This window comes from Tenrec ecaudatus, chromosome 6, assembly GCF_050624435.1.
Source record: "Tenrec ecaudatus isolate mTenEca1 chromosome 6, mTenEca1.hap1, whole genome shotgun sequence".
Lineage (NCBI taxonomy): Eukaryota > Metazoa > Chordata > Mammalia > Afrosoricida > Tenrecidae > Tenrec > Tenrec ecaudatus.
Window position 1 is genome coordinate 153959117 of NC_134535.1, and position 20201 is coordinate 153979317.

The following is a 20201-nucleotide window of genomic DNA, read 5'->3' on the forward strand; positions in this document are numbered from 1 at the left end:
CCCCTGAGGGTTGCTGAGACTGTACCTCTTGATGAGAGTAGAGAGCCTCATCTTTCTCTCATGGAGCAGCTAGAGGTTTCAAACCCCTGACCTTGCGGTTAGCAGCCTACCTGGTAACCATTATGCTACCTAGGCTAACCCCTGAAAGTGTTGGTTATTAGGATTAGAACACATCTGTGCACACGCTATATGGTTATCAAATAATGCAAATATTGTTGAAAGTAAAACTTTGCTTTTAGATTCTAGGTTTTACTTTTGAAAACTTGAATGGACAACTGGAAATAAACTTGAATCAAAAGTGCCGTGTTCTGAGGTGACCTGAGAAAGAAGACATAGAGGCAAGAGGAAGACATGGCAAATACATGGCTGTCTGGCCACTTTTTATAAAGCTAAGTTCCAAATCTTGGTCCAACTGAAAGGCTGCCTATAAAATTAATTAGACATCTTTGACCCAGATAAGACAAAATGTGCATATTACACAGTACCAATTAATTTGTAGAGAAACATTTTTAGTATCTGTGTGGCAGGCTCCCATTGCTAAAGATTTGACCAACTCCTGGCCATGGAGCCAGTATTCCTTTCCAAGAGATCTTAGAAGCATCAATAACTTCTGATACTTCCCCAAGTCTCATGAACTTCAGGAAGGCCCTGGTTCACCCGACTGCAAAGTGGTTTGCTCTCTGAGGCACGAAGTTCATGGTCCAGTGAATTTCTTCACAGTCAATCTTGGGCTCTGGGGCAAAGAAGGTGCCGAGTGCATCCCTGGCCCCTCCTAGGAGATGGACTCAGACACCAAAGCTTTGTACTCCCTGCCATCCAGTCAATGCCAACTCATAGCAACCCTATAGGACGGCGCAGAACTGCCCCTGTGCTTTCTGAGACTGTGAGTCTTTAAAGAGTAGAAAGTCCATCTGTCTCCTGCAGGAGCGGCTGGTGGTTTCCAACGACTGACCTCACAATTAGCAGCCCAGTGTGCAAACCTCTTACCCATGACACCACCTGAGCATGGCTGATCTTAAGGGGCACAGTGACTTATGATGGCGGGGTAAAGCCACACTCGCTGCCAGTGAGTCTTTTCCGACTCATAGCGAATGGGTAGGACAGAGTAGAATTTCCCCCTGTCAGTTTCCAAGGAATAGAAAACCTCATCTTTAGAGCAGGCTGGTGGTTTTCAACCACTGGTCTTGCAATTAGAAGCTCGATTCATAAGCCACTATGCTACCAAGGCCCCTTGAAGTAGGCACTGGCCCCTCCTGCTGTGTACAGTGTGGCCAGGAATGGAGAGGGTGACTCCGCAGCATCAGGAACCAACCAGGAAAGTCTACTGTCTAGAACCCGCCAATGGTACACACACTACATCCAGTGTCTCCACCCTGTTATTGTGAGGGCCCGTCCAGTTGGTTCTGGACCACAGCCACCCCAAGACCCATAGAAGGAAACACTGCCCCGTCCTGTGCCATCCTCACAATCCATCGCCTCCAGGGCCTTCCCCGCCCTTGCTGCCCCCCGACTTTACCTATGCCAGCTTAGAAGGCAAAAATGGATTCCTTTCCTAAGTGATTTTCTCCTTTGGAGATTTCCCGTCTGTGTTCACGAGGCCTTTGGGGGCCAGAGCACCTAATATAGCAGGTAGGCTGCAGGTTCCACGACAGTCCCACGCCATATTTAGATCGTCAAAATGGTGTTCCTGGTGGCTGGCTTTCTGCCAGGCCTAAGGTTCCCACAACGTGAGAACGAGCCTTCATACAGTGCAGTGATTCTCTTCCCATAACCAGCTGGCATGGCAATGGGCTCCCGGAAGGCACATGCAGGCTATCAGATGGGACTACTGCTTTTGCTCCACCCCTCCCAGAATGGAAGCTCTGAGCACAAGTTCACAGGGGGAACCTGAAGTGCATTTCATTTCTCAATCACCATGCAGGGGGAAAAAACAGGAAGAAGAAGGGTGGGGAGCCGGTCTTCATCACATTGTCCTGGAGATGGAATCTTTTCTGGAAGTTTCTATAGGAGCAACACTGCTTTATGGGATTTGACTGTGGCTCTACACCATGAATGTTCTGGGGGAGAGAACATTAACCGGTCACAGTTATAAGGAAGTCCTTACTACGTTTGATTCTCCCGGGAAATGGAGATGAACTTGTGATCAGGTTTAAGTACCAGGGAGCTATAAAATATTAGCCTCGCCATCATACAGCGGGAAGGTCAGGAGGGTATCTGATTATCCTTGTTTTCTAGAGAAGGACCCTTGACACATCACCTGAGATTTAAATGAGAATTAGACCTATCAGAGGACCAGGCAGAAGACTATCTATCAGACGGTTGTTTGGCAAAGGACTTGTCACCTTGAAGGGCGAGCTTCTCATTCTAAAAGTCCTAGAGCAATGTGTCCGGCGAAGCCACGACTTCAGACAGGCAGAACCGGATGTAGGACTAGTGTCCCTGACAAGCAGAAACAACACGTGAAGAAGCCCTTGCTTTTTAAGAATTGAAACTCATACACGGCATGCAATATCAAAATGGCTTTTGCATTTAAAAAGTGTTTCCTGAATTCCCCCGAGAGAAGGCTAAACGTTGTGGCGGGGGCTCCATGAAGACAAACAAAATTAAAAACCTCACGTGACTCAGTCTCTCTGTTTGTTCTGTACCATCAAGCCCATTCCAACTCAAAGCAACACCATTGTGGGTAAAGACCCCTGAAACACTAGCGAGGCGTTAAAATGGGTTCCTCAAACTCACTGCCATTCAGTTGGTGCCAACTCACAGCAGTGCTGTAGGAGCGGGTAGAACTGCCTCTTCGAGTTCCCGAGACTCTAATTCTTTACTGGAGTAGAAAGCTCCATCTTTCTCCCACGCTCGTCAACAAACACATGAAAAGGAAGAATCGCTACCCATTCCCAATCAGCAGATGTTGGAAGCAACTTTTTGACTGCAAGATTAGTTGAAGAGGAGGAAAAGGGAGCCAGGAAAACAGTTTAATTTAGCCCGGAAAAAAAAATGAAGAAGAATCTTGACAGGAGGAAGCACTATGGTGTAAAATCAAGACAGAGAATGTTAAGAAACTGCTTGGAGAAAGAGCCGGGAATTGCCAGAGCTGCGCACCAGTATTCAGCCTTTGCAACGGATTTGTGTGTTATCACTAAGGCCTGACAGGAGGAAAAGATGGCGGGGTGGACAATGGGAGTCCTGAGGAACCACGTTACCAGCATGGGCACCAGTGAAAAATTGCATTTGAAGGCTCACTGGTGACGATTTTGAGAAAGCAAACACAGCTGCAGCAGAGCCAAATATAGCTGGCCAAGACAATGGCATCCATAAAGTTAATCATTCTGAAATATGCCCCCCTTATGTTCAGCCAGAAAACTCAACACCCCTTGTATAATGGAAGAAGTCAAAATACAGTGGTATGCACAGACACATGCAGCTGCTCCAGAGGAACTGAATATGGTGGGAGTGGGGGCGGGGATGTAGGTATGTGAAGACCGCTCTCCTCTCCAGGCTCCATTCTGAGGAGGGGCCGTGGACAGATGCAGCCCCTGCTTTTGAAATAGAAGACTGCTCAGTGTGTATTAACAAGAACGGAAAAGACCAAACTCAGGAAAATGTAAGAAAGGCAACGCCACCTCTGCAGAAACAGTCGCAGTGTTGATGACTTAACGTGAGTCAAAACGAGTCAAAGCAATGAACATAACTAGAGAAATCTGCATTCCTCTCCTACTACGTGATATTCTTTTTATGCGGTTTCATAGCATTTTTCCTGAAGAAGCGAAAAATCTCTTTTGTGATTGAGGCGAAGGTTGAGAGCAGATCATCCGTTTTCTATTCATCAATCCATACACATTTTGTTTCAACACATCCATCAAAATCCCCTCAAAGTATCATCACTTAGCCTAACTCCTCTGCTTCTTATTTCCATGCCTCCGTCTTTCCAAATCCTCTGAACTTGGACTTTGAGTGAGCGCTGGCCTTTTGAACCTAAACGATTGGTTATTCTAACAGATGGTGAGTTCAGTTCTCGACCTGAACCCTGACTAAAAGACATAGTCTTGGGGGTCTCACCAGTCTCTATCTGACCAGTAAGCATGATCTGTTTTATAATCTATTTTGGAGGGCTCTTTGTCCTCCTGCTCTATCCAAAAGCCATGACATTTTTTAATGGCCTCTTATGCATGTAAAGTTGAGCATCGACAAGGGAAGACCAATGAAGAGCTGAGACATTTGAATTGTGATGCTGGTGAAGAATACTGAAGGTCCCAGAAGAACAAGACCAATCTCTCTTGGAAGAAGGAAGCCAGAATTCCTGCTCCTTGGCAACGAGGATAGCAAGACTTCATCTCACTTACTTTGGCCATGGTATCGGGAGACCAACTGCGACCTCATTCTTGGTAAACTGGAGGGACAGTGAATAGGAGGAAGCCCCTGGAGGGGATGGGTTGATAATGTGGTTGCAACAATGCGTTCAAACATAAATGTGAAGATCGTGCAAGGCCAGGCTGTATTTCGCTGTTGTCTCCGTGAGTCAGAACTGACTCGATGGCATTTTATCCGCATCTAGGACCTTCTAATGTGACCATCTTTAATTAGTACCTTAAGGTCTTTCAAGGAGAAAAATGAAATGTCAGATTCCAACTTGTGATTGTGGCACGTGCTTGATACCCAAGGAGTACACCATTACACACGTGCATGCTTCAGTTGGTTTACACCAATTTACTCTTCCCATTTTATAGGTCCATACTAACTTCAGCCTTTTGGAAATTACCCAGTTTCTGTACCAGATACACTGAACATTCCGAAGCTTGCTTTCATCAGCTCTGGGAGGATAATACAAATGGCAGCAGCCAACACGCATGCGACATGCACTCTCATTTGGTCGGGGCAGCTCCGTAGGTCCACAGGACAAGAAGATGTTGGCTTAGGACCGATTGTCCAGACTGTCCTGGGAAGATTCTTTATTCCTTCTTCCTTCGAAAGGCTAAGGGTCTTGGTAGCAGCAGCAAGCATCTCAGTTACAACTTAGAAATTACAGCTTCTGGGCCAGAGGAGTTTACAAGCAAGAATGGAAAGGCCGCAAACCCATATGGGATGGGCCTCAGCTTTTCACTCAGCGAAACAGGCAGGATTATTTTAGTGAACTGTTTTGACCTTCAATAGAAGTTGCCCTGTAGTTCTGGGCAGAAAAGTAAAACCACAGTTCTGAAATCTATTCCTAGCAGTGTTGCTAATTTACAGTACATTAGTCAAGGTGCTAAGCCCTTTTTGAGCTTTAAACTTTTAAAAGACCAAGTTAGTAACCTGTAACTATATGTTACATTGGATAATTTCCAAAATTTGAAAACCAAAGATCATTAAATGGCAGTTCCTTTAGGAAAGTGAAGAAATATGCCCAATAAGATAGTTTTCCATATGTATTCACACATCTATATGTGAGCATATGTGTATGTATGTTAAACGGACTGACGGACCCATCCACCTGTCCATCCACTCATCCCTGCATCTACCTATCCATGAACTGACACATCTACCTATCTATCCACCCATCCACCTAGCCATCCACTCATCCTTATTTTATGCCTAAGTAACAAAATATCTTGCTCTTTGTGTTTAAGGAGCTCATTTTATTTGTGTCAGATAAATGAAGCACAACTTCCCTGCTACAGGGGAAGAACTAGGAGAAACACAGATATAATTCATGGAGGAGGATATAAAATACCACTTTAAAATTTAATGAGCCTAAGTCAAGCCAGGAACTTTCTTTGGAAAAGAAACAAAAAACCCCAAACAGAACACGAGCACAAAGCCTTTCAGCGTTTGATCTGAGAATTTCAGATTTAGTGTGAACGTTGAAGAACGATTTACTCTGAGGGTGCAAAACCCCACTCCACCCCCCAAAATTGAAGCTGTCTAAAAGTTATGTTAAAATGTCAAATAAATCCATGAAAATTAATTGCCTTGTCTCCAAGTGGTGAGTCACCACCTTCATCTGTGAAGGGGGAAATCTTCCGTCCTGAGTGAGCCTGTAAATGTCAGACAAAGCAGCTGTCGGGCTGGTGGGGATGCGATCTCCATGGTCATGACAGAGGAAGCCATAGGCAGCCTCGGCGCAAACAAAGCATCTTCCCCTCTTGAATCATTGGCACTTAAAATAAAAACATGACACACATCCCATTTTTCAAGCACTGTATGCTCCCCGCCAGTGGGTTTACTTGTTTGTTTTCTTTTGTTTTTATTTCTAGTAGAGGAATCTTGGTACAAAGGTTATTTATTTGGGCAACTCTCATCCTACGGCTGACCTAACAGGAGTTTAAACCCAAATATCTTCAGAATAAATGTCTTTAATATCACCTCATTGAAAGGCCATATGTGTCTAGTTGTGTGTGTGGTGCGTGTGTGAAGTTGTAGATAACCTCAGATGATATTTCAGTCTAAATTCAGGCCAAACTTAATCTCCATAAATCTTCCTGAGTAGGGGGAAATGGGTCTAATAACTTGTTAGTTGGCTCTGAGGCATTCATTCAAACAGAGTAATTAAAATTTAACCGAAAACGGAATCTGCGCTCATATGTCATTTTGAAAGCCATATGATTACATATTTATTAATATTGCATTCTAAATTATCAGCTGGCTTTAAAACATCACTCTCAGTGATCTGAACATAATATACAATCTGCAGTTCATAAAAGAGGCCATTCATAAAACTCCCGGTGTCGTACCGTGAACGTGTAAATCTCACACACGCTCACCAGTCATCTCAATCACCTAACGGCAACGCTTCTTCTCGACAAAGAGCCGGAGTCGCCATTTCATGTCAGAGTAGGAAACAAATGGGGGGAAAAAGTGCAGTTGACGCGAAATCACTGAAAATGCTTCCCCGCTTTCTTTAAAAAAGTCCTTGAGGGGAAGTCTAAAGCTCCCAGTAAATGAGAAAGACGTTCCCTGGAGAGGAAAGAGATTTCCATGCCTTCCCGCCTGGATTCAGAGCATGGAAATATTGGATGGCGCAATTACACAGCAGTGACGCTAAAGGGAGATGATTATTTGACAATTACCTGAGAGTACCACGTTTACTGCTCTAATTCACGCTCCTGATTCCCACACAGGCTTTTCCTGGACGGTGCAGCCTCGGGTCTCCTAGATTTAGGCAGAGTTTTTCTTAAGGAAAAATCAAAATACATTGTCTGCACCGCTACACAAGTAGTACACCATGGTGGCCCGCTTCCTATGACTCTAGACCTCCCTGATAGCGCGATCACACAGGATGGGCCAACCCACAGGACAACCTAAAGGCTGTAATCACTTGGACCCAGGCCATCCTGGATTAATCCTCTACATTGGACAGTGGGCTTGTTAAATTTGGGCAAAGCTCATCGCAGAAAATAAAACACATGAATGACTTAGTAACCCAGCTTCTCCAAACTAGAATGGGTTGCATTTAAATGCAAATAAGATAATTGGAGGCTGAGGGTAGGCTTCAGCAGGTGTGAAGATCTGCTCAGTTCTCTATCAGGCAGCAGGCTTCCGTGATGGTCTCTAACCCTACCGCTCAGTGATGTGCACCACCCTAAATATTGTACCCAATAGCTGGATCAGCCTAGGATATTTTGATTGGTACAGAACCGGCTGTGTCTCCCCCCCCACCCCAACACACACACACACACACACACACACACACACACACACACACACACACACACTTTTTTAAAATGAAAAGTAAATGAGTGTTTAACTTCTAAAAACCCAAACTTCAAGGACAGGGTAGAATGACATGAACAGTTTGGAGGTGTATGCAAAACAGAGCAAGACATTGCAGTGTATTCCATCAGGGGCCAGATCTATTATTATTAAGGCGGCTAGAGAAAAAGAAGGGAAAAATCAACCCTGAGAGGGAAAACATTTTAATAATGATCCCATGAAATCTTAATTACTAGTTTCACATCTGAAAAGTCCTATCTCCTGTTTATCTTGTCTTTCAGGGTTCTTACCCGCACCCCCCTCAAACACACCACATCTTATCAACAGACGCCAAAGTCTCTCGATCCAGCAAATTACAATTAAATAGCAAGACTTCACAATTAAAATAATACCTCGGCCCAGATCAAAGATACCATTAGTATTCTAAAATAACCAACGCGGGATGCATTTTCGGTCTCAGGAAAACAGCTGAATTGAAAATACATACTATTAGCGGAACAATCGCATCTGCAAATGTTTGGAACATTTTCCTTAAAGGACCACATGCATAGCCCCTCAATCAGACTCTTCTGATTTTAATTCCTTGTTAGGCTCATCCTGGACCAGGCTATAAATTAGAACTAGCTCTGTCTTTTAAACTTTGAAACATAGACTTTCAATGCCACATAGGGATCCAAAAAGCAGACCTTCCTGCTTTTGCCCTTCTACGTGCTGGTTCCTGGCAAACCCACATATATTTTTTATTAAAAAACACTCGTAGTTAATTTACATATGGAAGAATGGCGTGAATCTGCACCAAATTCTAATGGTATAAAATGACCCTCTGTTGATAGTGAATAGGTGACAGACTTCTTTCCTATAATGTTCAATCACTCTCACATTCAGAAAAACTTGGTTTTCTGAAAAATTCTATGTCATATGTGTACTTCACAGGTCTCTAACCTCCTCAACAACATGTGAACACACAGAGTACACACAAGGAATTCAACGCTTTGCTTTATCTCTCTGTGTGGCATTGGCAAGTACATAACTTCATTTAGCTTCATCTGTAAAATGGGGATAATGCCCATCCTAAAGCTTTGTTGTAAAGATCATTTACAGTGTAAATAAGGTGCCCTAGCACATAACAGGGTCACGATGAGTTGGGATCAACTCCCTGGTAGTGAGGTGTGTTGCTTTGTGGGGTTTCTTGGCCGGATTGGTGGGGAGGAGCTTGGAGGTCACATAACAGGCATTCAATTAATGATCTACATTTTTGTCATATTAGGAAGAAAATAATCACTATCTTTGTCCTCTAGCCACATTGCACTTCTAGTGGTTTCTTAATCTATGAATCTAGGGCATCTGATGAAATGGTCTCTTGAGGCTCTTTCAACTTTAACAAGGATGTTCCTCCCTAGGGCCACCCTTCAGTTGAAATTGTAAGTGATGTGTTATCAGGTTATCCTAACATGGGAAGACCAAATCAACAAATGGTTAATTCACCAAGTTGATGAATTTGCATGCGGCATATTGTTTCTTCATTTCCAATAAGATTACAGATATGGGAAAAAACTTAAGATTTAATTTTTAACTTATTGGTAGCTTCTTTTTAGTATCTTATTCTAATCTGATAAATCCACAGAACACTTTGGCCTTTCATAACCCCACTGTTGTCTGATTTGCATTTTTTACTGATGTCATGTTTTTCTGGAAATGGAAAAAAATGCTGAAATCAAGAGTAAAGAAGTCTTTTGTGGAAGTAGTGTTCATGTAATCATGTGGAACACATATGTCCCACGTGGACTCTCATGGCAGAGTTGGTGGGGTGAAGCCCATTTCATCATATCTGTGCAGTTATACAGGTTCCCACCAGGTGGTAGCATATACTCTAACTGGGATAACAGTTTCCCAATAAACCAGAAAAGCTGAGAATGTTGGTGGGTGATATATGTCCCATGGGCCAAAAATAGGTTAATGCATCATAAATTGGTTCCAACCCCCTCCACCTGCAATTTCCATTTTAAAGAAAGCATGTCATAGATTTGTCTATTTACAAATGCAATACACATTTTAAAATCTTGCCATCTCTATAGGACGGTGATCAAAGTGAAACAAAGGAGGGGACACAGTCATCCTCACCCCTAATCTCAAACCAACTGTGTCCATTTAAAATAGAAAATGAACAGCCACCACCACCAAAATCAGCTACCTTTTTTTAAATTTGCACTAGGCTTTGTAGTAAACAATGGTCTATGGTAATAAGGAAAGTCGAAGTTATTTTAAATAATTCTATTTATAGTTTTGATCATGAAGATTTAGATGCCCCAAACTTTGACGCATATTATAGCAATTCTAACCCCTATCTGAGCCTTAAATGTTCTGGGCTCTTTAAATACTGGATTGCCTGTGGGGCCATCCAGTCTAATACTTCATCTCAAAGCCTATTTGTGCATCTGCCTGGAGGACTCAAACATATTACATCTTGCAAACTTACCTAATATATTCTTAAGGGAAAACGTCATTGCAAATGTGTTGCATTGTTTTACAAAACCAACACCAGAGCTGCACCTCTGCTTTATTTAAGTTCCTTTTAGGAATCGATTAAAATCTAGCAGACTGCAATTCAGTCCAAAAAGCAATAGACCACCCATGATAGCCACTCTGGAAAACAGTGATTCCACCCAGTTTTCCTCATAACTATGAATATGGCAATAAAATGTACTGTTACGTAGGTTTTGAGCATTTAAACTTCTAACAGCCCTTCCCACACACCCTTATCTAGTCTCTGATGTAAATTAATTACATACTCTGTTGCTCAGGGTTAAAGAGACTACAGTTATCATAGAAACAAATGATAAAGTAAAATTTACAAATCATTTTCTCTTTTATCTCTCGCACGCACTTGTGCTCTTTCTCCCGTCTCTCTTTCGTCCAGTTAAGCAAATGCTGACAACCAATGAAAACATTTTGGATATCACTTGAAATAACTAACGTTTGAAAGGAGGCAGAAGTTATTTTATGACTGATGTAGGAGTCGCCATGGCTCAGCACAGAAGCTCTATTCTGAACACATAGTTTTGAACAACACATCCATTCACCAAATGAAAAGGGCAAATTAAATGCCCATAACGCATCGTTTAACTGATAGAAGACAACATCTTTCAGAGGCCAGTCAAATTTAAAATTCATAAAACAGTCATTAGCTGGATATATTATACCCACCTAAGAAGCACGTGACCCTCAATCCAGAATCATGATCAGGCCAAGTCTTTGGTTCACCCCAACCCTCTAGACTACACAGGAAACCACACATAAATCTTGCGAACCAGCTAATGTGTAAACATGTATTATATATCGACACAGATAGATATTTTTAGAGGAGACAGGACATAGATCTTCTCAAGCAAATATCATGGGAATGTGACTAATCACGATTAATTTCTCAGAGAAAACTGCCCAAAGGAAATTCAATATTTTAATTTGCATTATCTGGCGATCTCAGTTGAGACAATGAACCTGACCATGTGTACAAGCAAGTTAACATTCGTAATATTGACGGAAAGGACACTTCGCATTTTACAGATTCTATCATCTCCCTCCCTCCCTGCCTCTCTTTTTTTTAATCTTAGCTGTTCAAATAATTGGCCACTACAGAGTTTCTTCAGAACCTCTCAACTCATAACACTTAACATACTAGGAAAAGCATCCAACACCACCAGGGGAAGTTAGCAGCCAGGGAATGGGTCATAAAGCTGGAAATGGCCTCAACATTGGAAAGAGTCTCTCCGTAAGGTGCCAGAAAGAATCCTGGTGTTCAGGCTTCTACTGTGCGGAATAAAAATGTCGCATATGCACTCTCAGCAAAGATAGCAGTCCGTTTTCAACAGATTAATTGTAGCTGGGATTCACTATCCACTACCCCGGCGATAAGAAAAAAGAAATTCTAAACATTCCAAGCCTGAAAGGAACACAGACAGACCTTTTGATCTCACGTTAGCCACCCCCTCCCCCCTTTTCTCTGCTTTTAAGGTTTTCTTTTCATAACATCCCTGAAATACAAGTATTTTCTATGGACTTGATGGCCTGAGCTGTTAAGGGAAACTTTCCGATGAAGACCAAAGAGCCTGATAAAAAACAACCTTGCTTCCCTTCCCTCTACTTCTGCCGATGCATTCCCTTACCTAGTTCGACTACAGGCAAAACCACCAGAATTCCATTAATTATTGAACGACAGGCTAACATCAGACAAACCACCACGATTACGTAAAAAAAAAATTTACCTCTAATTTCTGCAGTACAGTTCACTGGGCTCTTTTAATACTTTACAAGGATCCTTCTCGTCTCTCCTTTGCCGCTCTCCCCCATAGGAAAGAAATCTTTGCAAATAGGAAGTCCGCTTAGTGGGTGATTTGGCAGGAAGGAATCTTCAAATCGGCCACAACCGCTCCATCAGCCCCGCATTGAAAATGACACAGGCATGCACACTGGCACGCGCGCACCCCTCCCAGACACGCGGCCCCCGCGCCCAGGCGCGCCCGCGCGTGCGCCCGCCCCGCCCGCGCCCTCGAGACCCCGGGACGGCGCGCCCCAGCCGCCGGGTGCCCTGCCCGGCCCGGCACGCGTCCTCCTCCCAGCCTCGGGCCACCAGCCTCCGACCGCACACGGGGTTCGAAACGCCGGGAGGCGGCGGGTTGCTGCCCAGCCAACGAGTGCTGCCCTGGAGCATGCCCGCGCCTGCAGGGGCTCCCCAACCCGCGACTTTGCAGCGGCCACTCCGGCCGACCGGCCTAGGGGAGCGGGGCTCGGTGGCCCGATGCCCCCCCCCCACCCCACCCCTCGGGGCGGATGCCCCTGGCGGCACTGCGGGCTCGGCTCGGCGTGACCCCGCAGCGCGACTTACATTCTGTCGGGCACGAGCAGGCGGCTCTCCACCATCATCTCCGGGAGGAAATCCAGCTTGAAGGCAGAAGTCATGGTCACGGGCGCACGCGGCGGCGCTCGGGCGACTGGGAGCGGCTCTGCGCGCGCGGCCGAGTCCGCGGCGGGCTGGCACGAGACGGGCAGGGACAGGTGCGCGCGGCCTCCCGTCGGCGGCCGCCCGAGCCGGAGCCGGCAGTGGTCACATTCTCTGCCCTCTCGCGCTCCGCCAATCCCCTCCGACATCCAGCGCGGAGGCCGCGGGCTGCGGGGCGCCAGGTGCCGGGAACAGAGGCGGAGCTCTGCGCCCGCCGCTCGGGCGCTTAACCCCTGCAGGCCCGCCGGGCCCCGAGAGCCGGAGCCGGAGCCAGAGCGGCGGGCAGCTGGAGGCCCTGAGCCCCCCCAGCGGCGCAGCAAAACCGGCCCAGACCTGAGCTGCCTTCTCCCTGCCCGGGAGGCACAGAGAGCCAGGGGAGCTGAAATCACCATCCTGAAAGAGAGCCATGCTTTGGGAGCTCGACCGCGCAGCCAGAAAGGCAAACTAGTTCTATGGACCCACTTTGTCCCGATCCACTCAATGCTCCATCGCCAGGAGCCACAGGAGACTGCTTGATCAGGAGTGTTTGCTTAATGTCCCTCCGTGTGATGTGCTTGCGAGTAGACCAACTGACTTTTGTTAGCGGAACAACTGAAAGAGCGGTCGTTATTAAGCTAAAGTAAATATGAGGCAAATGGCCCAAGCAGCAGTTAAGAGATTTATCTCTGTGCTTTGCGGAGGGGGAAAAAAAAAGCTGTATCTGCAAATTATATTTCCTTTCATAGAAATACTAAGAAGTCTGAATACTAACGGGCTGAAAAGCGATTGTCTTTTTCCCCTTCTTTTTAAAACAATAAGTCACACACTTGCCAATTCCTAGTCCTCAGTACAGAGTGACTTCATGGAAGTGTGCTAGATCTCTAATGGAACGACCACACAGCTGAAATGACAGTGAGGCTTCATGGCTGGTTTACTAATAGGAATTGGGAGAAATGGCAAGTCTCATACACAGGAAAGCAAGCGGGCGAGTTTCTTTTTTCCCCGGTGATTTCTGCTTCTGTACTCTCAGTATTGTTTGTGGTTGGCTTAGGCGCCGGAAGTAGAACTTTTCAGAAAGTTCAGAAAGTAACCACAACTCTGGAGATCTTCGTGGCCTGTCACGTTCTAAATCGCCATACACGATGTGTGCACCAGGTGTCGATAGTGGGATGGTTTATAAGGTAACCATCACGCTCCATTTTCTTCCGTAACTCACGGCCATCGAGTTGATGCCGACTCATAGTGACCCAATAGGACAGGGCGGCGCCGCCCCTGTGATTTCAAGATTGTAACTATTTGTGGGAGTGGGGAGCCCTGGTTTGCTCTATCACAGGGACTGGTTGTTGCCAACCGCAGACCTTGCAGATTGCAGCCCTGCGCATAAACACTACACCACCAGGGCTCCCCTAGTTTGTAACATATGGCACAAAAATCAATAAATAAACTATGCGTACATTTTTGAGGGTTATGGTTATGTATACACTTGAGTGTATGTATGTCTGTGTATTTATCGTGTATGACATTGGTTGAAGAATCTGATTTTCACTTCCACTCCATGTTGTTTCAAAATATGCTGAAGAAAATTGTACAGGTGCACTGGATGGGTTCTCTTCTTACAAATAAAGGAATGCCTGGGGATAGTCCCTGCAGTCTGAGTTAAACCACTGAGTCACATGTCCTGAAATGCGAGACGTCACAATGTGGAGAAATACTGCTTGCTTTTGTCTCAATAATTTCTTCTGTGATGATAACTGATCATCTTTAGAGGATATTAAGGGAAACAGATATTTACATGTTATTTTAAAACCTAGGTTTGTTTGAGCACTAATTTGGAGCATTAACTGGCCTGCAATTGTCAATTAACTCCATACATTCTTAATTCACCATTTCCTTCTTCAATTGAACAGTAAGTCCCTCAGGCTCTTGGCCCTCAAGGATAGTCAAAGGTAGGACTCAACTAACCTTCATTCATCATTGGAGGTCACCCTCATGGAGTTGTGCTATATGTTTGTATGTGTTTCAGTATATGAAACCTAGGATTGATGAACCTATAGGGACAGGTTTGGGGGTGGGAGTGTGTACAGTGGTGGTGGGCGGGTAAGAGGGAGAGAACGTCAAGGAGTACAGGAAGCAAAAGAATGCTTGGAAACTGATTATGGTAGCCATTATACAATTCTGCTTGATGTGATTGAACTGTGTAATGATAGATGTATTAACGTCCAAGTAATAATAAATTCTTTAGAATTAAAAAAACAAGAAATAAAACAAGAACATGGAGAAAGAAAAAATAAAATGAAATATTGCCCTTTTTTGTGGAAGCATGTCTAGGTTCGGGTGAATTAAGAAACAGATGGCAATAAAATGATTTCTTACATCCAAAATGCTCAGCCACTCCTAAAAACATCCCTGCTGCTGGCTACCTTGGAAACTAAAAGATGTTTTGTTGGTGGTGGTCTTTTCATAATTCTAATAAAATAATTGGCTGACTCCACGAAGATAATCCTTGACAGTCTTTGGCTTCCCATATATTATTTATATAACTCCCTAAGATATAACGAGCTGGCTACATAACCAATTTCTCTTCAGAAAGACCTAACAAAACTAGCTTCCAAAACAGAAGCAAAATATAACCACATTAATCAAAGAGAGAGAGAGAAGATTTTCAAATCGAATATGGAATTAAGCTCCATATACATCTTTGTTCTATAAGGTAGAAAATGCTTCATTAACATGTACACTTCTGAAATATTTATTTTCTCTTTAATTGCATGTGAATTAGTTGCAAGAAGCTGTGGGGAAGCCCTCTTACTGACTTAAGCCTTCTCAGCAGTTTGTTAAATTCTAGTCTCAAATCCCCCGAGGCAATCGTGGATTCAAAGCTGCTTTTAATCATACTATAAGGAGGGTGAAGTAGTATGTAAGTAGGTCATAGAAAAAGAATTACAAGCGCATAGGTTGTTGCCTTATTTAACAACTACAGGGTAACACAGTTTTCCAAGCACATTTGCTTTTGCCATTTGAAGTTAGCAGCAAAAGCCACCATTACATACAAAAGAAAACTCTACACAGGATGCTGTGATGTGAACCAGGGAAAGCTTATGGAGTGTAGCTGAGTTTAAGTAGTTTGGCTGCCATAATGTCGTGATTGCGTAGGTTCTGGAAGTAGGTTCCAGAGGAGACAAATACACAGACACACACATACACATAACCCCTCCCCTGGGTTTTCACAACAGCCTTCCAATTGTAGCTTTCATTTCTAATATCTATTCCGTTTCCATGATCACAGCAGCAACACAATAGCCCTTTTCAAAAAAAAATACACGTTTCAAAAGCTCTTGAGCTGAAAACAAAAAAACAAAAACAAAACACCCAATCACACACCACCTGATGAGAAGCCTAAATTTATCATTTCACTGCTTTGACAGAAGGACCAACATTTTAAAAAACTCCACGCTTGCCTCCCCCCCCCCCCTTTTTAATGTTGTATTTTCACGCAGCAATGGTCCATGATGTATCATGTTCTGGCAGTTGGAGTTATTTGGCAGTCAGCACCACTGGGCCACCAGTGAATACGCGGGTTCAATGAAGCTATTTTGTAGCCTAGGATCTTATCAACAGCTATGAGAGGGTATGCTGACACCAGGGAGCCCCTCTCAGGAACATGACCTGGTTGGTAACACCCAGTTCCCCATGTTACTGGGGACAGAGCGGTTAGGAACAATAGTGTTTCCGCCTAGTTTTAGCTTCATTGTAGGAAAACCTTAAGCCCTTCCCTAACCCCATCCCCCTACCTTCCCTGATGGTCTTCTCTTTTTTAATCAACTTGCTATTCATTTCCCAAACAAAAGGCAATTCAAGAATTGGAAACACTTCAAGGGAAAGTTTCTGAATGACCTCATTTCATATGAGGCCTTGCAAGGCAAAAGAGTGCACTATTCTGTTTCAGCACTAGCTCCCCCTCACCCCTCACCTCACAGTGAGTTTTGCCCTATGGCCATTGTGTGAGCCATGGGTTCTCTCTACCATGAACCAACAACAACAACAACAACAACAACAACAGCTCTTTCCACAGAACTAAGGTGCTAAGAAATGGATTAGTCCAAAGAGCACCCCTCACTGGAATGGGAAGAAGCCCTTTCCTACCTTCCTGTTCAACAAATGAAAAGGCAGTCCATTCTAGATCTTTCCACATTGTTTGAATGAAATGACACATTTGAGATTGTGCCTGATATAGTGATTAAGGTTTATAACCAAATAGTTCATTCTCTTCTCCTGTAGACAATGGCATGACACATTTCCATATTTTATTATTCTTATACAATTTGTCCAAAACATGATCACTAAGGAGCAAGCATATGCAAAATGCATTCACCCTACTCAGAAAGCCCCCTTCACTGAAGGAGTCTGTTTGGGTTTGTTTCTTTCCCCATTCACTTTTGGCTCATAATGAGAAAGATATTTCCCCTATTACATTTTCAAATTCAAATTTTATTAACATTGCTGGTTCAATTAAAACAACGTGTTTTTTTTTTTTTGAAACAAAAACAAGAAACCCCAATGTGCTCACAGGCATTTGGAGCAAGAAATAGAGGTTCTATAAGAGGATTTCATATCCTTTCTAGCCAATCCATTTGAAATCTACATGAATGCTAAGTACCTGAGAGAGTTGCTAATTGTGTGGCCCATGTGCTTGTTCTTGGCTTATTCTAGTTCCATTAACAACTTGCAAAAATAAATAATAATGACTTCTACATGCTTAAAAATAACCCAAACTGTCCCTTAAATGGTACATGGGAAACCTGTCTTTGCTTGTTTCCCTAAAGTTTTCGCTTTTAAGAAAATGTTTATATCACCAATCAAGTGGAAAAGGAACACCTTGCTTTTCCCCCTTTTTGAAAGCTTCTGGAAGGGGACCTTCTCTCCCTAAAACAATCAAGCGAAGTTAAACGTCCACTAAATAAATGTCAAATGCATTCTTCTCTTTGAGAGGAGATTATAAATAGTCACTCTCCCTTGAACAGAGCTACTACTGGCTGTATGCAATTGTGTTTGGGGGAGTTTGTTCTTAAGAGAGCAAAATTATATAATTGCATTTATCTTCCTTCTGAAAGGGCCCTCTGGATGCGGATAGTCCTTCGTATTCACACCTCAGCCCTCTGACATGAGGTGCATTTCTAGAGTTTTCAGGAGCTTGCATTCCAAGGGGATGAAATAGGAATACTGTGGATCTCTCAGACCCAGCGCCTAGACCTCTCATCACCTCCCCCTCTCAGTTGCCTTTGCTTTTCTCTCCATTATAACAGCTGCTGCCTTCTTCTCCTTCGGAATTGTCTCCTTCCTTCTCCTTTCTCCCTATTCCCTCTCTGATGGGAGCCAGACAACTGCAGAAGCTTCCCTCCGCAGGAAGGTGTCTGAGGAGGTCAAACCCAAACCAAATCCACTGCCATCAAGGGGATTCTGATTCAGAAATAGGTGACTACTAGAGAGAAGAGAGCACAAAGGGGGGGGAGGGGGGAAGGAAAGAGGAGGAGGGGCTTTGTCCAGGAAGAAATCAACTGAGTTGCCTGCGCCCAGGCTGGTTTCTGAAGTGGGAACAGCTGTCTCACTAGAAGAATTCCTTCCCAGGCAGCTCCAGGGATGAGGATGGGGAGGTGAGATGGCGCACGGTGAAATGAGTGAATAAGATGTGAAAATGGGGAAGTGGAAGAAGGGGCAAAGGGCACGGAGCAAAGAAAGGCTTGGCTGTGCAGCTCAGATTTGCGCGTGGGAGGCCCTCAGACAGAGCCTTTTGAAGGAATGCCCCAGACCCTTCTTAAACAGATTGGTCAACCTACACCAAGTAACCCTTATCTGGTGCCAGCCTGGCGGCAGGAGCAAAACTTATACCTATCACCACGACGTTTTCGGTTCCCTCACAATCTAGCCCACGCCAGCCCTCCCCTAACAAAGGGCTTTTGCTAATTGGCCCAAAGCGCTTATCTTCCCGACGTGTGTTGTTAAAACACAGAAAAGGAGACAGGATTGTTTGACAAAATGCAACAGCTGAGAGCAGCGGCAGCTGGGAGACCCGGGAGGAGGCCGAACAGGGGGTCCCAGAGGGAGCTGCAACAGGTGGGGCGAGAGGAAAAGCAAGGGGCAGCCTTCAGTTTTCCAGGGGGGTTGCCTGGCACCGGGATCTGGGCAAGAATCAAAATCGCAACTCCAGAGAGAATCTCTGCAGGCACCGCAGCCCCGTTTGCTGGACCGGCTCTGCTTTTCCCAAACACATACATCTTGAAGAAGCATGGGACGAAGAGAGCAAAAGCAATGCTTCCATGAAAGAAAGCATAGGTGTCTACTTTCCTCACCAATCCCCACCCAAGAGCTTGGGGTTGCTGAGATAAGACCGACATCTGACACCAGCGCATGCCGATCCGGCCTTTTAAGACAAATGGTGATTTCAGTTGGAGTGGGAAGACTGCAAGACGTCAAGAAGCAAACCTGTGGGATTCTGTGTATGAGGCTATCCCAGATTGTCCCCATTCAATCTGAGAGCACGCCATCTCCTTGTCTGATCGATCGGCCAGACCTTGGTCAAATGCTTGCCCACCACTTCCTAGTCGGATGAGTAGCTGGAAAATCAAAGCCTACCATGATCCTCAGATTAAGCAGTACAACGTGTCAGCCTAATTATCACGACGGCAATTATGTAACGGAGCTATTAAAATGACGTGTAGGTTGAAAATACATTAAGGCTTTGAGCACAGGAAGTTTATTTTTTCCTTACAATATGGTTCAAATCTCTAGATAATTTTAGCTTCTGGTTTTGAAAAGCCCAAGTGACTTTTTCTTTAAATTTGCTTTGATGGTAATTCTCAGGTAGTCCATTAGGGTGGAAAAATCATTCTCTTAAGAGAATGCCCCAAAATCTTCATAGAAAAGTGATAACTACCTACTCAAAAAATAAAAATATGAAACAAAACTCATGGTCAATTCTGACTCACAGTTATCTTATAGAACCCTCTGGATTTCTGAAACTATCCATCTTGACTGGAGCAGAAAGCCTCATCTTTCTCCTAGGGCACAGCTGGTAGTTTTGAGCTGCTGACCTTGTGGTTACAGCCCAACTCAGAAGCCACTCTGCTACCAGGTTTGAGCTATAGCTTGTCTGGTCTCTACTTCTCACGGGGAAGCCTATGTAACTCGATGACTTAGTGTTTCAATCCTTTCACAAAGTTAGTAGCTCTGTTTGCTTTACTTCACAGGAATACAAGAATAAGGAGAGATAAGAATGTATCTTAAGAAAGGTAATTAAGCTAAGGCTTTTGTTTTACAACAAAGGTAACTTCAGGGTGTTCTGAAGACCCCTTCATTCTCTTAACTTATCTCTTGCCCACCCACCCATCCTACTAGGCCCAGCTCATCCCTCTTTTGCCTACATGACCCCACTTGACCCACCATGGGTTGGTTTCCATGAATAATGGGAGTTTTCTTAATCTAAGACTCATATTGAATATAGTATATGTTTGTTACTGGGTTGCTTACAACGATGAGACCTATT

At 44.3% G+C, this 20201-nt stretch overlaps 1 protein-coding gene across 5 annotated transcripts in view; it reads right to left on the minus strand.

Annotated features, from left to right (window-relative positions):
* Positions 1-20201, minus strand: part of CELF2 (CUGBP Elav-like family member 2) — a 635027-nt gene that overhangs the window by 373125 nt on the left and 241701 nt on the right. For 2 of the 5 annotated variants that reach the window (XM_075552393.1, XM_075552394.1), the window contains exon 1: positions 12569-12858. The exons of 1 other annotated variant lie outside the window; for it this stretch is intronic. In XM_075552393.1, coding sequence (XP_075408508.1) covers positions 12569-12831 — 263 coding nt within the window. In that variant the 5' untranslated portion in view covers positions 12832-12858. Of the gene's footprint in view, positions 1-11948; positions 12144-12568; positions 12859-20201 lie in introns of those variants that run through there. 2 more of the 5 variants (XM_075552395.1, XM_075552396.1) reach the window with 2 other exon arrangements.